Source organism: Peromyscus leucopus, chromosome 9 (genome assembly GCF_004664715.2).
Source record: "Peromyscus leucopus breed LL Stock chromosome 9, UCI_PerLeu_2.1, whole genome shotgun sequence".
NCBI classification, from domain to species: Eukaryota; Metazoa; Chordata; class Mammalia; order Rodentia; family Cricetidae; genus Peromyscus; species Peromyscus leucopus.
This window is the reverse complement of record NC_051070.1, coordinates 45,641,204-45,666,178: the sequence shown is the minus strand read 5'-3', so window position 1 is coordinate 45,666,178 and position 24,975 is coordinate 45,641,204. Positions and strand designations below refer to the sequence as shown.

The 24,975-nt window shown below is 43.6% G+C and overlaps 1 protein-coding gene across 1 annotated transcript in view; it reads left to right on the top strand.

Moving 5' to 3' along the window:
• Positions 1 to 24,975, top strand: part of Enox1 (ecto-NOX disulfide-thiol exchanger 1) — a 552,113-nt gene that overhangs the window by 464,919 nt on the left and 62,219 nt on the right. The window contains 1 exon segment of the mRNA XM_037208374.1: positions 2,898 to 3,082. Coding sequence (XP_037064269.1) covers positions 2,898 to 3,082 — 185 coding nt within the window.

Genomic DNA, 24,975 nt, shown 5'->3' with positions numbered 1-24,975 from the left:
TCCCCCTTTTAAACATCATGATCTTGCATTCCTGTTCCAGGGGTGTACCCTGCTTGCCAGGCACAGTGGTCATGGCTTAGCCAAGAATAAGAACTCTCAGCTGGACCACTCCATAGGCTTATAAGACAAGCCCTAGAATAATGGATGGAACTTTCCCTGTATGTATTTATGTTCAGATGATTTATTAAAATAATGCTGCTGGCACATGCTTTATATCTGCTTGCATTTTTGCTACACAGATCTGAAGATATCTTGCAGACTATGCAATTCATTTGGAAAATGTAATTTTCATCCCTGCATACTAATCGATTTCCTCACAAACACCTGCTATCAGTTATGATAATAAAAATGCCACTCTGAATTGAAAAGGGGCCAAATAGAGCTTCCCAAGGAAATGACTTAAGTGTCTTTGAATGCCACCGAATGTAGTAATGTGCTCGTGGAGTGCCAACACTTTCTTCATCGTTTGCATCCTCAGTGATTTTGCCATGTCACAGCATCTCTCTTTGAAATAATATCCGCATAGCCCTTGCCTTGGGGAGCGGTGAGCTGAGCGGTGAGCTCAGGACACCCTGGTGTCTCAGGGTGGGGCAAGATTTGAGGGACAGCTACACAGTGTTAGAAGGCATCAACCCGTGCTCCTAGGGAAGCTCTGGGTTGTTTCTGATTTTAGAAGTCCATGGAAGGTGTAAACGCACCTACTCCTTGGCCCTGCACACCCATATACGCCAAATCAAATCTCCTCCATTCCTTCTCTTCAGCCTCCACTTCATCGCCCGCACCATTGCCGAACTAATCTTCCTAAGTCACCAGTTTCATCAGACCCTTCCATTCCCCCAAACACCTTCAGCACTTCTCACCCTGTTGGGTCTGAATGCTCCCATCCTGTCGTCTCAGGCTCTACCTCTTGCTCACTGCTTCTAGGCCACTAATCGTCTTTTAAAGCGAGTGTTTCTCATTACTGTCTAGAATGGCCTCCCTCTAATGGTCACTCCTGGGCCTTTGCTTATGGTCTTGCCCTGAGAGCACCTTCCCCAGTTCTAGGATTTTCATATTACAAAGCACACCTTTATTCTATCAATCTGTAGTCTCCTTTTGTTTTTCAAAACCCCTCTAGGATGTATTCACTTGTCAGATACCTTGATACTAAGTTGCTTATTTATTTATTTAGTCAATGTTTATTGAGTACCTACTTTATGAAAAACATCATTCTACCCTTTGTGTCCTTTAAATGCATTAGTTTCCTTTAGGAGTGTCAGTTTTTTATTGTATTTCAATAGGACTTGGGGAAAGTGATCTGTCCTGTTGTTCTCTTTTGTGATCTAAGATGCCAAGACAGACTTGGGCATAAGGAAATACGCAGTAAATGCTTGTTGACTAATTGATCCCTCATGGCTTTATGCTGGGAGTTTCCTGATTAATTGCATGTTCTGTTTGATTAGTATTTCAGTGTGAACTATACATAGATTATCATTTTTGCAAAGTGGAATACTGTATAACACTAAACTGTAAAGCTATTATTAACATAGTTTGATGTTTGTTCCTTGGGGAGAGAATTTGCTGGGGCCTCAGAGTGCCTGAGTAAAGCTCTACGGTCATCAGATGTTCAGTGGTGCCTACAGGTTGCTAGCTGACCTCATTCTGGCCCTAGGTCATGACAAATGGCAGGTGGGACATAGACATGAACACAGGGGGCTCTACGCTATACCTTTGCATACCCTAAGTCAAAATCCGTGGAGACACTTCTAGCAACAAGCTAGTAAACAATGGCTTCCCCACAGGGAGAGAAACAGTGGGCCACTACATGAAGAGTGTGTGGGAGACGCTAGTTTTGAACAGTTGTTAGGAATTGAACTCACATGAACTGGCACAGCAGTGTCGGTTAGAGCTTGACTGCCTGACTGACCAGAGCCCGGATTTATGTTTTGTCTCAGTTACTTTGACCAAACTGGTGATCGATTTCTCTCTGTCTCATATGGCCATCACATATTGAAATAGGGATCAGTAGACTCACATCTAGGCCTGATGGGGAGACTCAATGGGCTAGTTCATAAGAAGAAGCCCCTGAGCCAGGGACCTTACTGTGGCAGTAGCCAGCAGACCATTGTTATGCTGCAGAGCCCACAAAGCATGAGATGGAAGGGGAGCAGGGCAAGAGATTCCTCCCCTCCGTCTGTCTCCTACCACCCTATCACTCAGGGTTAGACGTTTCTGGGGCCTCAAAGTGTTTAAGACCCTGAGCAAACTGCCTTGATTTCTCAGTGAGAAGGAGATGGGAGATTATACAAATTAAGTCTTTGTCAACACACTGAGACTTTCAGGTTTCAGGGAGGAGCAGAGCTGCCACTCAGCCTTGTAGGCAGAAAAGAATTTTAATCTGTCGGTGAAGCAGGTGGAACTAGGTTTCCATTCTGATAGCAGTTAGAGAAAACAATTTGTACAATTTGTCCCGGCAATAGAGCAAGAAGGAGCGGCGTGCATATCTGTTCCTCCCTCCCCTGGGAGGCTGCTGCATGCCTCAGCCTGGGAAACAGCCACTTATTTAAAAGGAAGAAGGGCTCCAAGAGGCTGAGCAGTCGCACAGCCCAAGAGAGGACAGTCAAGCAGTAGATATGACGGTTGCCAAGAATTCTGAGCACCCTCAGCACTGAGCATGGCAGATTAGCTTTTGGGAAGGTGTCCAGCTTTTTGTCTAGCATATGAGAGGTGCCATCCCCCCAAAATCAATTCCTAAGGTGGTCCACACCAACTGTTAAACAAAGAGCTCTGAAGTAAGGCAATCAGAGTTTAACTTCTGAGTTGACGTGAATCCCAGTTTAGGAGAGACTTTCCTACCAAAGGACACCTCAATCTGGGCAGGAAGGTGACTCTCCAAACTTCTTCTGTTTCTCATACAGCCCTGGCTGCTCAGGCCTATGCCCTCAAAGAGGAGAATGACAGTCTCCGGTGGCAGCTGGATGCCTACAGAAATGAGGTGGAACTGCTAAAGCAGGAGAAAGAACAGCTCTTCCGGACAGAGGAGAACCTCACCAAGGACCAGCAACTACAGTTCCTGCAGCAAACTATGCAAGGCATGCAGCAGGTATTGGCCATGTGGTGCTGAGAGAATGGATCAGTGTGCATTTGTGTGGGGGTGAAAGACAGCTGGTTGGAATGGGTGAAGGAGGAGAAAGGATGACCAGAAAGCTAAGTCCATGGCAAAGGAAAGCGCTGAAGGCTATTGTGAGAGCTAGACTCTAGACTCTGGAAAAGCCAAGCTAGGGGAATCTGTTGAGAATCACCCTGAGGATAGGAAATAAAGGGCAAGAATTTGGAGGGTTAAAAAGTGGTATATGAATGTGTGTGTGTGTGTGTGTGTGTGTGTGTGTGTGTGTGTGTGTGTGTGTCTGTGTGTCTGTGTCTGTGTCTGTGTGTCTGTGTCTGTGTCTGTCTGTCTGTCCATGATATGTGGTCAAATTCTTGTTGACTGTAATAACATGTTTTATACTTAGAGCAGTCTTAAGTTCAAAGCTTGACAGCTGATCTTTCAAAAGCTATGTGTTTGGGTTTTTGTTCATTTTCGAGACCATCATCAATACAAAGTATCTTCTTCCCATCTCTGGATTATTCTTAGGGTCTAGTCAAGTTTAAGAATCAATTGTTGGGTCTGGGAAGATGGCTCAGTCTGTGAAGTGCTTACCAGGCAAGCCTGATGACATGAATTCAATCCCCAGAACCCATGTCAGAAAGCTGAGTGTGCTGGCAGGACTATACTTACAATCCCAGCACAGGGGAGGCACAGACAGGCACAGCCCCAGGGCTCGCTGGCTCCCAAGCCTAGCCTAATTGGCTAGCTCCTGTCTCAAAACCCAAGGGGCCTGAAGAATGATACCAAAAATAGATCTCTGGCTCCACATGCATGAATGTATATGTGGTGTGCATGTCCTGGCACACAGGAACACACACACACACACACACACACACACACACACACACACACACACACACGAAGTGATTGCTGATGGAATGGATGAGTCCTGAGTTGGGGCTACAGAGCTATAGGAAAGAAAAGCCATGCTTTTGTTGAAGAATACCAGACTGCAGTCTGGCACACTCCATCCAAAGGCCTCTTGACTCTGGAGAATTTGTAGCTGTCATTAAAAAGAAGGTGGCAGCTGTGATCTGAGAGCTAAAGGGAGCCTGTGCTATGGGAAATGTGGAGAGAGGAAAACCCAAGTATGGACAGTTAGGGAAACGGAATAAAAAAGATTCATAGATGGATATGTATCTGAACACATCTGTTGATAAATAATGTTCTCCAGGCATTGGGGTCTTTGAGTCAACTTAAAATAATAGAGCATAAATTGTCACCATTGCACATGGGCATCTTTTAATTACTCCTTTAAGGATATAAAACCAACCGATGCTTTCTGGTTGAGGGGACATTGTTTTTGTTTAAACCAGAGAAAGCTAATAGGTTGGTAGGAAGCTTGACAATGGTGAATAGAGTGATTTCTGAATTCCCCATATTCACTGTTTAAGTGGCTGTTCTCTTAAACCAGGAGCATGAATTGCCTACAAATGTGTTTTTATGATTAGAAGTGACTACCACAGAAACATGAGTCAGACCAGGAAAAATAATTGAGAAGGAAGAAGTTAAGAAAATAAAGTTTAAAAAAGGATAACATGTTGGAAAGTGAGAAGTGGCCAGGCCATAGAGACTGTCTTAAACATCTCTTGCCATTTTAAAGCAATTTTTTGAGTCCTGGCTCTGAGTCCTAACTGGTTGATGTTCACAGTGTGTGTTAGACTAATCAGTGAGATTCAGAGGTCAGAGCCAGCCAGGAAAATGTCACTGCAGTCATTGCTCAGGTCCCTGCACTTGGAAAGCTGATGTAACAGCTGCTGTGTGGGGTTCCTGGGGTTGTCCATATGCCCCAACAAGGGGAATGGGGATGAGGCTTGCCAGCATGATAATCTGTCCCATTTTCCCCAAAGAACATGATGGCAGACACAGCCTGTAAACTACTGTCACACTTCAGGCAGCAGGCCCTCTTTGCCTCCTGAAAAGATGTCTCTAATTTCTTTAAAAGTAGATAAAACCTTGAGGCTTATTGCAGCGTGCAAGATTGTTCTACATTGGGGAGACACCTGCTGGGGTCTCAACATTGGAACATGAGCCATGCATCTTCTCCACAAAGGGCAGTGTTGGGACTCCTTAGTCCTCCAGAGGAACAATGGCTGGTAGAGTTTCCTTTGCACAATTGTTCTATTGATAGGAAATGCACTATAACACAAAGGTTCACTTGTTCTTGTAGTGTGGGTTTGAATTCAGCATCAAAACTGTAGCCGGGCGGTGGTGGCGCACGCCTTTAATCCCAGCACTCGGGAGGCAGAGGCAGGCGGATCTCTGTGAGTTCGAGGCCAGCCTGGGCTACCAAGTGAGTTCCAGGAAAGGCACAAAGCTACACAGAGAAACCCTGTCTCAAAAAACAAACAAAAAAAAAAAAAAAAAAAAAAAAAAAAAAAAAAAAAAAAAAAAAAAAAACTGGTACCTCACATTCTGAAGGTTACAAGTTCAAGATCTAGGCATCAGTAAGGTTGGCTTCTTCCAAGGCTGTGAGGAAGAAGCTGTTCTTCCAAGTTGCTGGTGGATTGCAGACAGTTGGATCTTTACTTAATTTGCAAACTAAGTTTTTTTGTTTTTACAGTTTTATGCTTTTGTTCTTATATGATGTTCTCCTTGTATGTGTGTCCAGATTTCTGCTTTTCATAAGAACACAGCTCATGCAAGGTTAGGGTCTACCCTTCTCCAGTTAGACTTCATTGTAACTAATTGTGTTTGCAGTGACCTCTTTTCCAAATAACCTCACCTTCTGTGGTTCAGAAGGCTGGGACTTCAATATACAGACAGGATGGAATGTCTGAAGAATCATAACAAGTCCATGATAATCAAAGATATGTATTAAGTAAAGGATGAAAGGACCTGGGCTAAAAGTCAAGAACAGCGTGGTACTTGTGGAACTCTGGCTTGTGTGAGATTCATGGCATCATAAAGAATAAGGCAGGTGGGATCAGAGCTGCATCAGCATACCATGTGTGTGATGCTTCCTTAGTACACAGAAGCACTTTGCCCATGGCCTTTACAATGGTTTTCATTTTTATTGGTTGTTAAGCAGGTACATGGCTACTCTGAGGCAACACGTGTTTACAATGTACATGCTTTTAAATGCACATATTTCTACCATGATCTATCATATAGGAATAAATTACTACAACTGGCTCAATTTGGATCTCACTACAAAGGATCCTAACAACTGTAAGATACAGTCAGTTTGTCATAACAAATACCTGAGATTTGTAAACTTAGGTGTTTTGCCCATGGGTTCAGAGGATTTTGGGCATGGTGAATTGGGTTTGTTGTTGCTGGGCCTGTGGCTATATAAAATGCCATGGTGGAGAGTGTGTGGGGAGACAGAACCGACCACCTCTAGCAGTCAGGAAGCAAAGGAGAGAATAGGGAGTCGGGGTACCAATCTCTCCAGTTCAAGGGCACATCTCAATGACCAGAATTCCTTCTACTAGGCCCCACTTAAAGGATCCACCACCTTCCAACATCAGACCCTGATAGTATACAAGTGTTCAGCATTATCAGCATTTTGAGGATATACAAGATTCAAACCATAACAACTCTACTATGAGATTTCTGTAATTCATCTCCATTTGAGAGTCTTGCTACAGCAACAACAGCAGCACACACACACACACACACACACACACACACACACACACACACACCATAATAAAGAGTCTTAAATGGCCTTAGAAATAGCAGACAATTTTTAGAATTGCCTTCAAGTTTAGCCCAAAGTTTCTGATATTTTTTCCTTTTTTAAGCCCTGGCCAATATGTTTCCCAACATCACTCCCTTTCTTATGTGTTTATGAAAAAAAACATCATGAAGCAGAGTTCTTAAACACGAAAAGCCTTAGGGTGACTTTGTCCTGTTGTTTCTAAGTTTGACTCTACGCTACACATGAGTCATAATTTAATAATATTAGACATTTCATACCTGAGGAAATAACAGCTTGTAGCCATGGTAACATGATCGCCTTTACCAAGCCATATGACAACAATTAAGTTAGCCTCTCTCTGCTGGAAGGCTAAGAAGGTTAGTGCCATTTTTTTGCTTTCATTTATATCTTTAGGTATACAAATAAAGAATAAACATTTTAAGCTCTGTTCATCTTCAGATTGCTACACTGAGTTGTTTTGTTAGATCTAGTAAAATAAAATTTCTTCCGTAGATGCATTTAGTTCTATGAATGTTGACAAATGCATACACTCATGTAAGCATCATGTGACCATCAATATGTTAGTCATTTCCATAGCCTTTCCCTCGGGCCCCTTGTTATTCAACCCCACTGCTAGCATCCACTGAGCTGAAATCTACACTTAACAGCTTGCCTTTTCCAGTCTGCAACCCATTAAGACTGGCTGCTTTCACTTAGCATGCATTGGAAGTTCCTCTGCATTGCTCTGCCCCTTTGCTCCATTTCCTGCTGAGTAGAATTTTATTGTTAAGTGAAAGCTACAGGTTATATCTAGTCACTGGTTCACAGACATCTACATTGTTGGCACAAATTTGCGGTGAATGTTCATTTACAAGCCTTCTATTTAGACTAACTTTGTGTTTTTTCTTGGATAACTACCTATGATTGGAATGGGACAGAAAGCATCCTTCTTAAGACAACACCATTATGTTTCCCAGAATGCCTGTACCTGATGAATCCCTGTGAGACTGCCGGAGTATTCCAGGTGTTCTGTGCCCTTGACAGTTAATAAGTCAGTTTGCTGTTAGCCACCGTAGTAAATGGAGGTAATGTCTTGTTGTGGTTGGTCCATATCTGAATTTAAACAGTATTCATTTTTACTCATGATCATAGCCCAAAGGACCATTCTTAAAACATAATCTTAAAAATCATATGCTTATTATGAATTGTTCTTTCACAAGTTTTTAATGTGGGTAATACATTTGGTTACTCTCTCCCTCGCCCATTCATATTTCCCTCCTGTCTTTGTCAGCTGCCCCATTCAAAAAAACCTCTTTCTCATATTCATTTGGTTTGGTTTGGTTTTGTACCCCCAAAGAGTTTGATTGTGGCCATCTGTGTGATCGTGGGTTTGGAACTAACCAAAGCTTAGTAGGATTGCCAGTGGATATTCAAGTAGGCCCTATGCCTCCCTGTCTCCCAGAATCCGTTAGTTGCTACTAGATCAGCATAAGTGGTAGGCCCCATGAGCCCCTTGTCCATTCATAACCAGCTACAGGGCAGGGCAGACTTTCATAGGCCCAGTGCCAGTGGGCACAGTTGCCATGAGTTAATGATGGCGATGCCCATGCCATGCATAGAAGACGGAATTACACAGCCCTTCTCCCTGCCTTCCGACTCTTACATTCTTTCTGTCTCGTCTTCCATAGTGTTCCCTGAGTGATGAGGGGTACTCTAAATGTCTGAGCCTTAAGCTGTCCTTTACTCTTAGCATCTCTGGAGCCATGAGTCTCTGTATTCACCTGTTTTCAGCATGGAGAAGCTTCTCTGATTAGGGCTTTTAAGTCTGTGTATAGAAACGTATTTAGAAGGTGTTTTGATGCTGTGTCAATTCAGCTAATCAGAAGTCACCATAGGGGCGAGACCTCTTCAGTGATGGGTTTGGGACTGGGTTTACAGTACTAAGCACAGATCCCTTTTTGTAGAGTGGGCCTCAAATCCATTCGGAGTTGTTGGTTACTCTCCACAAATAGTTTTGCCATTATTGTATCCATGGTTCCATCTTGCCTGGCAGATTGGTATGATAGAATTCGCAGATGCGTAAGGCTGTTGTTGTCTTTACCCCTACCTCTGTCCCACAACCAGCAGCCTGCACAGTAGCAGCTAGCACAATAAGCATTAACCAGCAGAGAGAAAGCTCGGTTTCACCTTGATTTCTCCGTAGATTGCATTCAAATTGTGTAGTATCTTCATCAAAAGTGTCTAGTCAACTTTTAATTGGGTTTCCAGATAGTAGGCTTACTCATTCTTCCTTCAGTTAAGAAAGTCAGATGTTGTACTGAGGCCCATGTGAGACAACTGAGCGGACTGATGAATATTCAAAAAATCAATGGGATGCCATTAAAACTGATGATCACAAAACTGTGTATGATTAATGATGATTGTTAGAGCTCCTTCATAAATACCTAAGTGGATGCTTTTTAATAGCATTATCAAAGACGGCCTGAAAATCAGCTGTGGTAGGCCAGTGAACCCATTGGCCTGTGTGGAGTAATGGTTTACCAATGTTCTAGCTTGACATTAGTAATGCCCAGGGCATTTAGCTCTCTTGACAACATTTACCAAGGATTGATCAGGAAAAACAACATGAGAAAAAGAGGATTATTATGAGGAATACCACTTTAGAAACCAACTGGGTATTTTTCTCTTTGTAATCAGAGTAGAACATACATATGATTTTCTTTGTTATGGCACATGGATAAATGTTACTACTTTATGAAGATACAAAGTCTTCAATAAAGTAAGATTAATTCCAGTTAGTTGTACTAAATTTGGGTTGAGAGTTTGACTGTGGAATATATATGTATGAAATAAATTCTAGCATTTTGAAGTTAGAACATCAGTAAGTATATTTAGCCACTTGGAGATGTTAGGCCTGTCTTCTTCATGCTTGTTTAAATGACTCAGTTGCTTGGTAATTACTTTCTTATAAATATATAGAAAAGTTTAGAGTACAGCCCCTCTCCCTACCCACATGTAATGATGTGTATGTGTTAAAAATCAAGACAGAATAATGGCATCAGGTATGGTGCCAGGGTGGTAACAATGGCAGCTGTGGAGGTAATGGCGGCTGCCATGGTAGTGGTTGTGGTATTGAAGGTGGCTGTGGTAAGAATGTGATGAGCATGTTGACTGAGGTAAGAATATTGGCTATGGTGATGCTGCTGGATATGGTGATGATATTGGCTATGATGAGAATTCTGACTGGTGGAAACTGAACTGTGATAGTGCTGACTGTAGCGATGATGTTGGCTATAGTAAGAGTGTTGGCCATGGTGAGAATGTTGGCCCTGGTGAGAATGTTAGAGTGCTGTTGTGATGATGACCTTGGCTGTGGTGAGGACTGTTGCCTGTAGTGAGGATGTTGACTGGTGGTAATGTTGGTTGTGGTGGTAATGGTGACTGTTGTGACAAGGCTGGCTGTGGTGGTGACATTAGTTGTGGTGACAAGGTTGGTTGTGGTTAGAGTGTTGCCTATGGTTACATTGGTGGGCTGCAGTAGAGATGTTTAGTGTTTCCATATTTAGAGAAACGTAGGAAAGATGATCATTTCTTTGTAAAACTTACTTCCTAAAACCTATGGAAATTCTTGAAGGTTCAGCAGTCCCGGTTCTACAGGCCAGCTTTTAAAGGCCCTACTACAGAGAGCCAGGAGAGCAGCACCTGTAGATGAGAACACAGAGGGATGAAGTAGGAGTTGGCTTCTAACAGTTGTCTCTGATTTCTTGATTACTTTCTCCTTTGATTCCTAGGGTTGAGTTTCTTTCTGAAATGCCTGCCAGTCAGCTAGACCTGCTAGGGTATTGCTTCTTATCTTTTCTTCTACTATTTTCTGTTTTGACTTTATCTGTTATCTATTCTATTGAGCTTCTGGCTTTGTAATCATATTATTTGATTTCTGGAAGTTTATGCCTTCTCTGGTTATTGCCTTTTTATGTTGTCTTATTTTTATCTTTCCATTGAATTATCTTCTCAAATCTTTTTGAGCATTCTACTTAGAAATTTTAAAGGTATTTTTTGCTTCTAATTTCTACTAATTCCAGAATTATTTGGGTTTAGTTTTGTTTTTGTGCACATCTATGCATGCATGTGTGCATATGTGTATGCTTGTGTGTGTGTGTGGTGTGTATGTGTAGTATGTGTGTAGTGTAGATGTGTATGTTGTATGTGTGTGTGATATATGTGTATGTTTGTGTGTGTATGGTGTGTGTGTGATGTATATGTTGCGTGTGTGTGGCATGTGTGATGTATATTTGTATGTTGTGTGTGATGTGGATGTGCATGATATGTCGTGTGTATATGTGTGTGTACATGATATATGTTGTGTGGTGTGTGTGTGTGTTTAACCTCTCTTTCATATAGAAGCTTGTTCCAAGCAAGGTGATGGCTGGCCATCCATTCAGACTTAGCATGAAGGACTTGGTTTGCTTTCTTGAAAGGTGTGTGGGTGTGCTCGCTGCTGAAGCTGAGCCTCCTGCGCATGTTAACTGAGGCCTTCCCAGGTAGCAGTTAACTCAGGGTGTATTGACCACACACTTCATCTTAAGGAGAGCTTGGGAAACCTTAAGTACACAAATTGATTGTAGATTGTGAATTCCCAGAATTCCCTTCCTTTTCTCATTGATCTTACAAGTTTCTTCATTGACAGGCATGTGAATTGGGTCTCTGGAGGAAGGAACACACATGTGTACAAACTCTATATCCATTATTTTAATCAGAGCCTGTTTCCAGGACTTTAACTTGAATCTAGTCCTTGACTGAATACTCAGCTAGCATGTGGCCAAGATAAAGGAAGCTGAGGCAGGCAGATATTAAAAATTGTGTGGCCATCCAGAAATGTGGGAGAGGAAGAGCAGCAAGAACGTTTTATGATTGTCTAAAAGGAAGGAATAAGGAGTCTATAGTAGTATATTTTGGAGTAAAAACAGTGACTGTCTTAGTTAGGGTTTCTATTACTGTGAAGAGACACCATGACCATGGCAACTCTTATCAAGAAAAACATTTGATTGTGGCTGGCTTATAGTTCATAGGTTTAGTCCGTTGTCATCATGGTGGGAAGCATGGCAGCATGCATCATCCCTCTGAAAAATAATGAGGCCAGTGGAGGAATCGATGGAGGAGCCATGGTGCTGGAGAGGAGCTGAGCATCAGGAAAAGAGTGAGACACTGGGCCTGGCTTGAGTATCTGAGACCTCACAGCCCATCCCCAGTGACCCACTTCCTCCAACAAAGCCATACCTCCCAATAGTGCCACCCCCTATGGTCCTATGGGGACATTTTCATTCAGACCACCACAGTGGCCCAGGATGAGAGGGAAAGTGTATAACTGAGACTGTATAGGTAGGAACGTGAGCTGAAGAGGCTGAAATATGTAACGAGAAGAAATGGCTGACTCTGGTAGCCACTCCCTTTTTCTTGGTCCTGGAACCGAGAAAAGGGGTAACCAAAAATAGCAGTGGTGGGGGGGGGGGGCAGAGGAGGATAAACATAAAACCAAATCTGGTGGTTCTGAGAAGCTTTGCTTCCAAGGACTGTGAGGAGTTCAGGATGATCTAGATGGGGCTGAAGAAGACACAGGCATGGAAAATGCCTTCAGCTGACAGCCCTCCTCAACTGCTGTTGTTTATTTAACCAAGGAAACTGGCACAAACCCAGAAGAACAGGAAGCAGAGAAAAGGAGAAATCCCCCTCAAAGAAGACATTCAAATGTTTTAGCATGATTAGTTGTGTCTGAAGAATGTTTATGAAATACCTAGATACCAAGTAGTGAATGTGAAAAACTACAGATGGATTAGTCTAGAATTTAAACTGTAATGAATCATCAAACTCTACCTTCTGAAGAGACTCCATGACCCTCAGCTGTCTAGTTATAAGGAAGAAGCATCCTGAACATGATGATCAGGTCGTTGACTCATTCAGGAAGAAGTTCATTAACAATATTACCATAATGTTTTTAATGCATGAAAGTATTATACAGCAGAACAGGAAAGAATTCAGTACCACCGTACAAGGCAAGGACATTTCACAACAATGTAGAGAGGGCTTTCTTTTCAAAGCTGTAAAGCCTTCAGCTTTAAAGGGTTCAAAAAAGAGGTGTGTGTATAAATAGACATGCACACATAAAAACCCGATGTCTTTGCAAGCTGCAACTGCAGAGGCATGTCCTGGGCTTAGCCCATTCTATTTCATCTCCCCAAATGGTGATGCAGGGGAGATGAAATAGAATGCATGTCCATCCTTTCTTCCCTGAGAATTATTCACAAGGATTTCCCCACATTCATATTAAAAGTCCCTGGCATTTTGCTAGAAGCAGAAAACCTCCTACCCAGGAACATCTTAAATGTGCCTTTAGAAGGGGCTCAACGTCAAACAGAGCATCTTACTATGGAGTCCGCCTTGGCCTTCCTTTCTTTTTGTTCAACTACCTCAGAGTCTGTCCTTCCATTTGCTTCCCAGTCTTCTGCGCCTGCTTTGGCTTGATGCTTTCCAGTGGCTCGTTAGTGACCCCAGGGTCACGCGTGGAGTGTACCAGCAGCCCTTGTGTTACATTTGCAGATGCCTTCTCCCAGACATCTAAAGGAGGCGGCAGCATCTCCATTCAGAGCGAGACTCTTGAAGAGACTGTTAGATCCCCTTGGAACCGGAAGCACACACTATGTTCCTCTGTCACCTGCGTGGAATGACCGCACCTGACATCTGTTAGGGGTTTAGAATTTTCACAGCACCTTCCTGTTGGACTCTGGAGGAGACAAAAAACGGCTGTACCTGAGGATAACAGAGAGGAAATCTCAGAGTCTCTTAGTTTCTGGCGAGGACTGGCCACTGGATGCCTCGCTGTCCTCCCAGGACACAAATCAGAGGATGAGAGACAAGCCGTGCCCACGCTGCCCAGGGCATGGAGAAGATGAAGACACCGAGTGAGTGGAGGCCAGGGCGGAATCGACTTGGCTGTTTTCTACCCTGCTTTGGGAACATATGACTGTCTAAGCCTCGGGTTCTTCACCTGGCCAGTGGGTCCTGCCAAACTCACCGAGGCTTTGTTGTCATAAAATAAGATCACACATGTAAATCCCCTGAAAGGCAGTTGTATGGTGCAGACAGTTACTACTGTATCCTAGGTGAAAATATGACGGGCCTAAAACTAAAACTAAATAAATAAATTGATGACTCAGGTTTCGTAAAGTTAAGTCTGGACAGTCCTTGGTCCATGTTCCATGGTCCTGTGTGGCCCGTGCTGACGCATTGCCCCTCCCAAGGGGTTCCTCCCCCCCCCCCAATGCCTTTATGTTATTTCTCCATCCGGGATCCCACATCCAGAATTCCAGGCAAGGAACCGAGTCCTATAAGTGTCAAGAGAATGGCCCAAGGCCTGATGTCACCTAGCAGTGTGGCAGCTCGAGCCCAGGCCTCTCTGACCCCTCTCTGAGGCCATCAGTTTCTGAGCCATGCTTGAACGTCAGTGCCTGGGAACTATCGTCGTGGTGGCAGAAGACTGGTAGAACATTCTAGTCCAGGTTAGGGGACTTTAACAGGAGCAGCCTCTTGCTGCCTCTGTGTCATAGTCCCTGGGTGGGGCTCTGCATGAGCAGAATAAGAAGTAGCAAAAGGAAAATGACACACTCACACACACACACACACACACACACACACACACACACACACAGCTTGTATTTATTGAATTTAAACTAGGGAAATAAATCTCTTCACTTCTGGGAGGGGACTGAAAAGCCCTAATGAAACTTAACTATTGGCGCTCATCTCACCATGAGTCCTCTCGTGCCTCCATTAATTAATCTGATCACCAAATGCATCCTCATTAGTAATCATCCCTCTGAAAAGGAATGAGGCCAGTGGATGAATCAATGGAGGAGCCAGGGGTAGAAATCATGGACCACCTTGCAGACCATTAGAATCGTTGGTCCTCTGTGGCCTTTTCTCGCTTCTGCTGTGAGGGATCACAATTGTCTGGTAGCCCTGCAGCCATCACCAGGAGAGTCAGGACACAGGACCTTAGACTGTGCCACTCTGCAAGTAGTGTGGTGACCTTTGAATGACCTTCCCTTTCACCACCCCTTGTGGAAATTGCCTCCTGACTTATGTGCAGTATTACACTCTCCAAGTACCAGATTTATAGTGAAAAGGATCTTTTCTTAAATGTAGTAAATCAAAATGGAGTTTTGCCGCAGACACACTCTGGCCTCCCCTGTTCGGCCATTGCCATCTCTCTCCTTCCAGCCACAGATGCTGAAATGAATCCTTGTGGTCTGGCCTTGACTCCAAGTCTGTATTGCCTGCCAGTGCACAGAACCCCACCCCCCACCCCACTCACTCACTCACCATAAAGCCCCAAGCCTGCTGGCACCGTGGCTGCCTGCACGTAGCAGGTGCCCTGCTCCCACCCAGCCTGATGCCATCATCCGCCTCCAGAACTGGGTTACAGCCGGGAGGGTGTCCTGCTCCAAGATCTCTCTCTGCAGCTGCTTCGAAGAGGCAGCGGGGCTCAGAGCAACTGCCCAACTTCCTTCTCACCTGAAATGAAGACTGTGAAAAGAAAAGAAGGCAGGGAGAGAGGGAAAAAGAAGGAAGTAGACAGAATGGGGGGAAACGTTTGTTTGAATAGCTAATACATGCAGAAGGGAAACAGAGGTGGCGATTGGTGTGGGCTCCCGGGTCTGTTTGGCATCTTGGTTTTTGCTTTTCCATTCGAGTGTCAAAATATTTGCTCAATTGAAGAAAACCTAGAAGCATGGAGGATGTATAGAAAAGAAATTGTTCATAGTATCACTACCCAGATAGTTAACTGTTTAACATCTGCTCTTGCCCTTCTGAAGTCTTTTTTCTTTATGCTCACATAAGAATATAGTATTAATCATGTTGAAATATTGACCAATGGGATAGCCAAACTTAGTCAGTTTAAGTTTCTGCAACTGTAACCAGAGTATAGAATTGGGAATTCAATTCCAAGATGTTCTATGGTTAGTTAAAGACTATGTTTTCTCCTCTGTTTAACAAAGCACCCTGAAGAGTCATCAAGGGAAACTTAAAGGGAGTTACTGCCCAATCTGGCCCTGCTTTATAGACAACCCTCTTCAGTCAATTGATTGGTGGAAACAGCGCCACCATGGAGTTCTCATCTGGATGCTACTTCTTCAGTTGGCAATTTCCTGCTAGCTCTTGAGTCTATCTGTCTGTCTTTATTTCTTTCCTTGCCTTTCAATCTTCTCTCCCTCTTTGCCTCTCTCTCTTTCTCTCTCCTCTCCCTCTCCTCCCTCCCTCCTCCCCCTTCCTCTCTCCCCCATTTCCCTTTCTTTCCTCTCTTCTGTTTCTTACCTCCACAAACATAATGTGGGGTAATTTTAGCAAATAGCTATAACGTTCTTTTTTTTTTTTTTCTCCGAAGTCCTGTGGAATACTGAGAAAGTAAAAGGACATGCAAGCTTCTGTCAAAGCTTTCCAAGAAGAGATTAAGTATTACAGTCATGCTTACAAACGAAAGGCCAGCACTGTGGCTTCTCAGAACTTTCTGTTCTATTCTCTTGATCCATTCTATTGACCACAACCCGCATGGCCACAATCCATTTCTTAGGTCTTTTTATTTTGTATTTTATTCAAAGGGTGTTTTATTTGCTTGGGTGTTCACTGAGTGGGCCTCACTAGTAAACATGGGGACTCTCACTAGAAAGTGACAAAAACATGTTCCTCTTGTTAAAAAAGAACTGAGCACAAAGGAAGACAAAGATTGTAAAATGATACACTACAGTAGAGAGCAATAAGACCCAACACTGTATATTTGAAAGATTAATAAAATAGAAAAAATTGGTGATATTGATCAGTTTGAAATCACAACCTGGGAAGCTATATTAAAGGCAAACAAGGTTATACCCTAAACCCAACAGTATGTGAGGACAGCAAGAAGACCTTTGTGACACATTTTTAAATGGAGACAATGAGACTTGTAGAATCGTGTGTCTTATCACTATCAAATCAGAGGAAATCGAGAGTCCGACTGATCTCAGTCTTAAAAATCGAGTTAGCAGCTTAAGCTTTATATTCCAGGAAGAGATACAAATTGCTTTATGGGGCAAGTTCTCCATCCTTCCAAGGGCAGGCGCTGCCGGTCGTCAGAATGCACACGGAGAAAGTGGAAGGAGACAGGAGAAGGCTTCTCAGTAGTTTATAAGGCTTGTAGACTCCGTACTAGCCACAGGGCTGTGTGAAGCTGGCCAGGGAGTCAGGCCAGTCTCCTTTGTGAATATAGTTCTAACGGCTGTATGTATGGAGGTTTTCCTGTTGCTGCTGCCATTATTTCTCCTATAACTATAGTTCAGTTATGACTGGTGACAGAGATTGAGACAGGAGGATCTCACATTTGAGATCAGACTAGGCTGTGTAGAAAGGCAAGGCCAACATGTCCTACATAGTAAGACCCTGTCTCATTTTTTTTTTTTTTTTTTTTTTTTTTTTGGTTTTTCGAGACAGGGTTTCTCTGTGTAGCTTTGTGCCTTTCCTGGAGCTCACTTGGTAGCCCAGGCTGGCCTCGAACTCACAGAGATCCACTTGGCTCTGCCTCCCGAGTGCTGGGATTAAAGGCGTGTGCCACCACCGCCCAGCCTTATTTTTTCTTTTAATTAAAAAAAAAAATGAGACAGGCCGGGCGTTGGTGGCGCACGCCTTTAATTCCAGCACTTGGGAGGCAGAGCCAGGCGGATCTCTGTGAGTTCGAGGCCAGCCTAGGCTACCAAGTGAGCTCCAGGAAAGGCGCAAAGCTACACAGAGAAACCCTGTCTCTAAAAACCAAAAAAAAAAAAAAAGAAAGAAAAGAAAAGAAAGAAAAAGAAAAAGAAAAAAGAATCTGCAATTTAAAGCAGAGCGAATCTGGAATAGTCCAGCTGCAACAGGACCACCTACCTTCTCCTCAGAGACAGGCTTTTAACTGTTGTTTCTCTCTCCTGACCTGGGAGGAGTGACGCAGGAGGAAGAAGGGTTGAAACCTGGAGCCTGGGGTCCATAGTTACCAGGAGACTGCTAAAGGGTAGTGTTCCAAATTGGCCTAAGTGTTAAAATAACTGGGAAGTTTGGGGGAAATTAGCACTCGCCTGCTTCCACTTCCTTTGTGAGAAGGGAACATGCCTGTCTATTCATGAAGTTTGTTCTGGAGCCATCTAAAGATTCAAAACAATGAATATATGGGTTGTTCTTCTCTCCTGGGCTGGATTGGATTGCAGAGCAAGTTCAAGGCCCGCTTGGACAACTTCACAAAAATCTTGTCTCAAAATACAAAGTTAATAAAAGGCTAGAAACACAACTGCATGTTAGAAGGCTTGTTTAGCATGTGCAGGCTTATAGGTTCAGTCTCCAGAACTGGAGTCAGGGTGGGGAGCAAGTAAAATACTCTCCCACACATGTATCTGGTTAAAAATCCTAACACTGAACTAAAGACGCAAGTATTGGTGGTAATAACCATTGCTGATGATGCCACAATGAACCCTGGGTTGTCTCTCAAGTGCCCAAGGTAGATAAGACCCAAGATCTCTTAAAAAACACCCTTCCAATGGAGGCCACAGAGGTTTGTCCTCAAGTCACCTGTGTAGGGTATTCTAGCTGGCCTCTCTCACCATGACTGAGTTAGAAATGTTACAAAGAGAGAACATGTCTCTCTTGGCCTTTGCGGTGCATTGCAAAGACCCATCTGTTCAATCATGTCCTCATTTGACGGAGGTAAATGGGCCAACCTGGCTGGAAAAGCAGGCTAATATCTTAAATCTCGGTACATGTGTCCAGAGGTTAGGGTGATAGCCAACTCATATAACTGCAGGGAAAAGTGGTAAGAATAAATGCATCTCAGCAAATTGGATTAGCATTTGCCCAGGGATTGCCCGTCCAGGCAATGGGGAGAACAGCGCTGTCTGTCCCTCCTTCAACGGGGCATTTGACGCCTTCTCTTGTGAATTGCATGAATGGTATTAATTCACGTCGGGTTGGCTGGCTGTGTTTGGAAAATTAACAGAAGGGAGACTACTACATGACTGGAGTGGGGGTGGGAGGCAGACAACAGACCTTTCTTCTGAGTACCAAACTGCAGTTCCCCAGTACCGCCCACTCATGTTCGTTAAAAGCCACTTGACCTGCCTGGGTCTTACACTGCCAGTTTCACAAAGAGGATAATGACAGCGCTTTGTTTAACTCGGTGCCTTCGGCCATTCCAGAAGCCTCACATCACTTAGTGGATGCACCTAAGTCTCATAATATCCCGCTGGTAAATATTGTTTACTTAACTTCTGAAGAACACGCAGAACAGGAAACTGAGATGACCTTGCAAATTACACTAGGAAGAAAAAGCATCCGAAAAAGAGAAAGTGGGTTTTAAAGCCTTCCCAACCACTTTTGCGTCTCTTTACCCTTGCTCAGTGTGGAAGAAATGAGTTGTTCCGTGGCTTTGCTCTGCTGCCTCCATCCTCAGGAAGCAGTTCTGACAGTAGAATGTGAGCAAAAGAGGGAGAGCAGAGGTACAGAGTGGCCAGCTCAGGCTTCTACAGCACACTCCTCTGAGATGCTGGTGCATGGCTTAAGTGCCTGTTTGCCAACCCTGAGCTATATTTCCTCATAGGAACAGAGGATATCATGACTAATAACCCCAGGAGGTTATATGAATGCCAAAAATTATTGTCTATACCAGAATTTCCTCCCAGGGCATAGTCAAGTAAATGAAATTGTCTTTAAAACCACATCAGATAAAATGTTTCCTACCAGGTTCCAGCCAATAATCCATGGTCATGGTTTACCTTTCTTAGATGATGGACACCCCTGGTAGGTAGTGGCTGTGCACACCAGGAATAGACCCTTTGCAAGCCTTTGCCTCTCCAGATGTCATTGTTTTCTGTGATAATCATAAAAATTGGTAATAATAATGGTCAAGAAATACATGCAGACTTGAGATTGTCTTGTGGTGAACTTCATCTGTATTTATATCTATAAAAATATGACACAGTGCAATGAACAGGAAAACACAGCAACTAACTCTATAATTTTTGAACCTACCAGTTTGAACTTTGATCTTCTGTGGCAGTAAATAAAAGTTTGTAAATCATTATCTCCTAAATAAAAGCAGATCGCAATAAAACCAAACAAAGGCAAAAGCACATGCAGCAGCTACTAAGTATGTCGTGGATGTGACACAGACTTGTCTCCTAGTTTTAAAGCAAACAGTCTGAAAAGAACACACTGCAATTTTCAAAATAGTAACATTTGATACGAATGTTTCACATAGGAACTAAAATGTGCATTTCTCCTTAAAAAACAAAACAAAACAGGCAGGACCTCATGGTTCTCTGCCTCACTTTTAAATTTTAAGCAGAGACTCTCGAAGTTGCCCTGATGGGTGGTTAGCTGTGGCTCAGGCTTTGTAGTAACTCTGCTGTCAGTGTTTATCTTGAATCTATCGTTGAAATGCAAGATGTATGCAGTGCCAAGCAAGCACAAATGATTCTGAGTCCAAACAAATGTGTATCGGGGCTGGAGAAATGGCGCCGCAAAGAGTACTTCCTGATGTTGCAAAGGACCTGGGTTCAGTTCCCAGCACACACACACACACACACACACACACACACACACACACACACACACACACCCCGCGGTGGCTCATAGCCACCTGTAACTCCAGTTCCAAGGGATCTCATGCCCTCTTCTAGCTTCTGCGGGCTCCAGCACACATGTTATATGCAGAAACGCAAGCAGGCTCACACATAGAAAGTGGTAAATGAATCTTTAAAAAATAATAACAATAACATGTAGAAGAGCCCTTCTTTGTGTGCAGGTGTGAGCCTGTGTGTGAAGGTAAGCCGGAGAGAGGGTGATAGATGGGCACATGGTACAATGTAAACATCTTTGTGGAACAGTGCAATATACTAGTCTGAAGACTGAACACATCTCTTTAAATTTCAGCCGTTCTGGGAACAATCCTTTAGCATTTAGATCAATAGATTTTGTGGAGGAATAGTCTATTGCTGATTTTGCACAGGTTTGCTTGTATACTATGATCATGAATGGACCTTTGATTAGTTTAGTTATTGTTTTAAAATTCCATATCACTATACCTAACTGTTGCACCTCCGTCTAACAGCTTGAAGTTAGGGACCCTACGCCTCCCTGCAAGCCTAACCCTCAGGTCTTTCCTCTGTTTTCCCATTCTGTCTGTGGCTCCAGCAGTCTTAACAGAAATTATGCCACCCTTAGGAAATTTTGCTTTATTAAAGGATTCTTGGACCTACCCCACACATAAACACACAGACACAGCTCTGTGTAGCAGGGGAAATCTTCTTTTATTACAGGCCAACCCCAGAGAATTTAGACTGCTTCAGCTCAGGGGTGCCATTTTCTGGGGGCTCTTCCCTCCTCTTCTCCTAGCCCAAACATCTTGGAAAATCTTTCCCTCAGATGTTCACAAACATCTTTCAGTTCGTGCCCTTTATTAGACTTGGGGAACAGAATCCCTGCCAGCAGACTGTTTTGGGGGAAAACAAGTTGTTTTGTGTTTTAGAACCACCCCTAGGAGAACCCAAACCTGTTTCTGCTTTCTCGCTAATCTCCTAGCTGTCCAAAGCAGCTAGGGTACCAGTAGACTTGCAAGTTCAGGCTCTTGATCCCTCAGGGGCTGATCCCCAGCAACATGCACCCAGGGCCATGCAGCTCTGGCACTCCAACTTAACAGGAGGGTCAGAGGTTGGGACCATGCTTCAGGCAACCCTGGGCTTTAAAGGAAGCCTGATCCCATCAACAAAAGATTGCCTTTCTGTCTAGCAATGAGAATGGCATTTAAAATTCAATATCAGGAAAGATATTGACGAGATTAAGGGCCTCGAGGAATTGATTTATGAGGAAAGACCCAAGGAATTAAATATGTATAGCCTGGTGTAATAGGATATTAGCTCTGAACACAATTTCATTTCTAAGATCCAGCATTCCCGTTATCAGTCATCTGAATGAGGAGTACTCTCCAGGAGATGTCCCTCCCCCAGGGGTCACCCTGCCAGAGGCAGAGAAAGGGAGGTGCCAGGATTGAAACAAGGGCCACCAGCTTGGTTCCCCTCAACCTGATATAAATTGAAGTGCATTTTCCTCGCCAGGTGGGAGCAGATGACATTTCCAACCAGAATAGATCTTGGGTTGTATTATCACCTCTCGCAATAAGAACATCCCAGCTAGTTCCGTCTCTCCCTGTTCTGCAGGTACTGGGTGGTAAATGCCGATCTGTCCCTTGAGCCACGTTTCCCTCCTTTGTCAGAAACACCACTGCACATGCTTGCGTTCAGGTTATAGCCTTGCTCTCAGGTTGTGAGCATACGCGCTTGATTGCTCCGTCCCAGCTTTCCCTCCCAGTTGGAGACTGGCTCAGGATTTTCAGGCACAGAGTAGAACAGGCTCAGATGACCTGGCTTCCTCAGCAGGGCCTGAGGTTGACGTTCCTCAGCAGGGTCAGTGTTGCTGAGAACCAAAGCAGGAGTGCGCTCGCTCGCATCGCAGAGCTAAAGCAGGTCAACGAGCTGACAGAACTGACGCCATGCACAGCTGTGTTGCAGGCTGAAGTAGTTGAGGAAATCGGGTTGGAGACAAGGCGTTTAGACACAGCGAGGCTGGATGCTCACCGGCATTGCCATGGAGCCCAGCCATTCAAAGTGCTGCTCCATTGGACCATCCAGTCACACGCATCATGGCCTTGGGTGGAAATTCCTTCAGGAAATTCCTGGCCTTGCTTCCTTAGGTGGTATTCTACTGGCCTTCAAAGCGTGCCCCACTGACTGGAGCCTCTGATTTATAGCACATTTGCAAAGGTAGAATAATTTTGTTAAAGCAGAATCAAAATGACTGAACATGTCGAATTTCAATTCATGACAATCCATGGATTCAAAGATTGAGTGGCTCACTTCCAGTGGAACAAATAATTCAGAGGAGAGCCCCCGAGCCTGTTCTACTGACCTGGAATCTGATCACCCAAAAGCTTAAGGGTTCTTCTGTAAAGTACACTGGCCATAGTCAGTATGAGAGTGTATTGTTGCCCCAAGTTAGTTACTGTGTTTATATTAACATCCTTGTGACCCAGCATTTTGAAGACAGTCCCTAAGGTTTTTGTTGCTGTTGTTTTCTGTATCCTCCATGTTATCTAGCCCAGGGTTGGTTGAAGGAATAGATATTAACAGAATGTTTTAGGACTGAATGTAGAGCTAAGCCTTGGTGATAGCCTGGAGCCAAGACAAGATGGAGGGAGACAGAGAGAAGGAGTCAGTGGGTCAGTCACCATCATGGGAGCTCCAGCCGGTATCATGAGGTCGCCAATTTAAATAAACCTAAATTTAGAAAGGGTGTTCACTCCTGCCATCTTGGAAGGCACAAAATCAGCATTGTATTTCAAGGTCCTCTCCATTTTGTGACGTCCACCACCTCTCTCCCCCAGGAGCTCTGTAGGCTGCCAACGAGTCCTGAGTTCTCAGCACCGTAAGTGACCATTTCCAGCGCAGTGCTGTTGGTCTCCTTCATACAAGCCACATACCCGTCACCCCTCACTTCCCTGGAATCCAGCCTTACATCATCTGCTAACATTATTTTGGTAGCAAAATTACAAGATTTAGAAATCAAAATACAAGGAAGGCTTGCAGTTTTTTGTTTGTTTTGGTTTTGGTTTTTTGGGTTTTTTGTTTGTTTGTTTGTTTAAACATGGTAGCACATGTCTTTAATGCTAGCATTCTGGAGGCGGAGATCTATCCAGATCTCTGTGAGTTCAAGGCCACACTGGAAACAGCCAGGCATGGTGACACACACCTTTAATCCCAAGAAGTGATGGCAGGAAGCAGAAAGGTATATAAGGCATGAGGACCAGGAACTAGAGTCCTTTAAGCTTTTAGGCTTTTGAGCAGCAGTTCAGCTGAGATCCTTTCGGGTGAGGACTCAGAAGCTTCCAGTTTGAGGAAAAAGGATACACTGAGAAAGTTGGTGAAGTGAGGTTAGCAGTTTTTAAAGGAAGGCTCAGCCCACCATACTGCTCATAGAAGTGTTCACAATAACATCGTCCTCAGGCTCGCTCCTAAGAGGGAATAATGAATGCCTAAGTTCAGGACATTGCTAGGAGGATTCTAAATTTGGCCTGTTCTTATTTCCATTTAAAATTGATGGTGCACCATGGTCGCCCAGGTAGAAACTGCAATTTGAGGTGAGAAAACCGTGCAGGTGGTAGGTCTCTCCCAGACAGTGCGACCTCAGGTATATGACAGCCCTGTGCCACTGATTCTCCCCTCTGTAAAGAAATGGCAATGTGACCTCACTTATTCCAGGGCTCCAAATAACATTTGTAATGCTCTTTGAATTTGTTAGAAAGGAAGACCCATCACACACCAAAGCCTCCATCCCCAAAGAGCATTACAAATGATCTTATTAAATACATGGCCTAGAAATATCAAGCCACGTCAGGTGCAGCATTTATTTACCTGCTTCTTGTCCGCTAGAGTGTTTCCACTTGATTGGCATATGGATAATTGTCTAATTGGAACACACTCAGTTGTAACCACCCAAGAATGTAATAGTGCATCTGTTTAATGCCATACTCTCAAATGTTAAATTAAAATTATGCTGCAGTCAGCCAGTCTAACCGGGAGACACTTCTGATTAAGTTCTAGCTGCCTGTGAACGTCTGTAATTGAGGCACGTTGGTACTTAAAAATTCAAACTAGAAAGAATATTATACAGTCTCATAAATTTCAATGAAAAGGACCAGAAAAGCCGACTTAAATTGTCTAGTTGTAAACTATCTCACTTTTTATAGGGCGCCTAGTCAAATGAAGAATAGCAGTTTGAATCACCACTGTTTTTGAATACATAAATATTAGATTCTCGGGTTTCTACTTTGTAAACCAAAGAAAGCATTCATTTTACAGAATGCACAAAACACTCTAAGGGTATTGGCTTTCTTCTTTCCTGCAATGGAAGTTTCTTTGGGGGAGAGAGTGGGACATGGGGAATAAATAACATAATTATAAATCCATTGATTAGAATTATTTAACCTTTTAGGAAATATCCTTCGGATTAAGGATAGCTAGAACTGCCAGAGTAATGAATCAAATGTGTCAGATGGAGCCATAATTCTCCTCTGAGGTTGTTTTTAGATCTGTATGCCTAG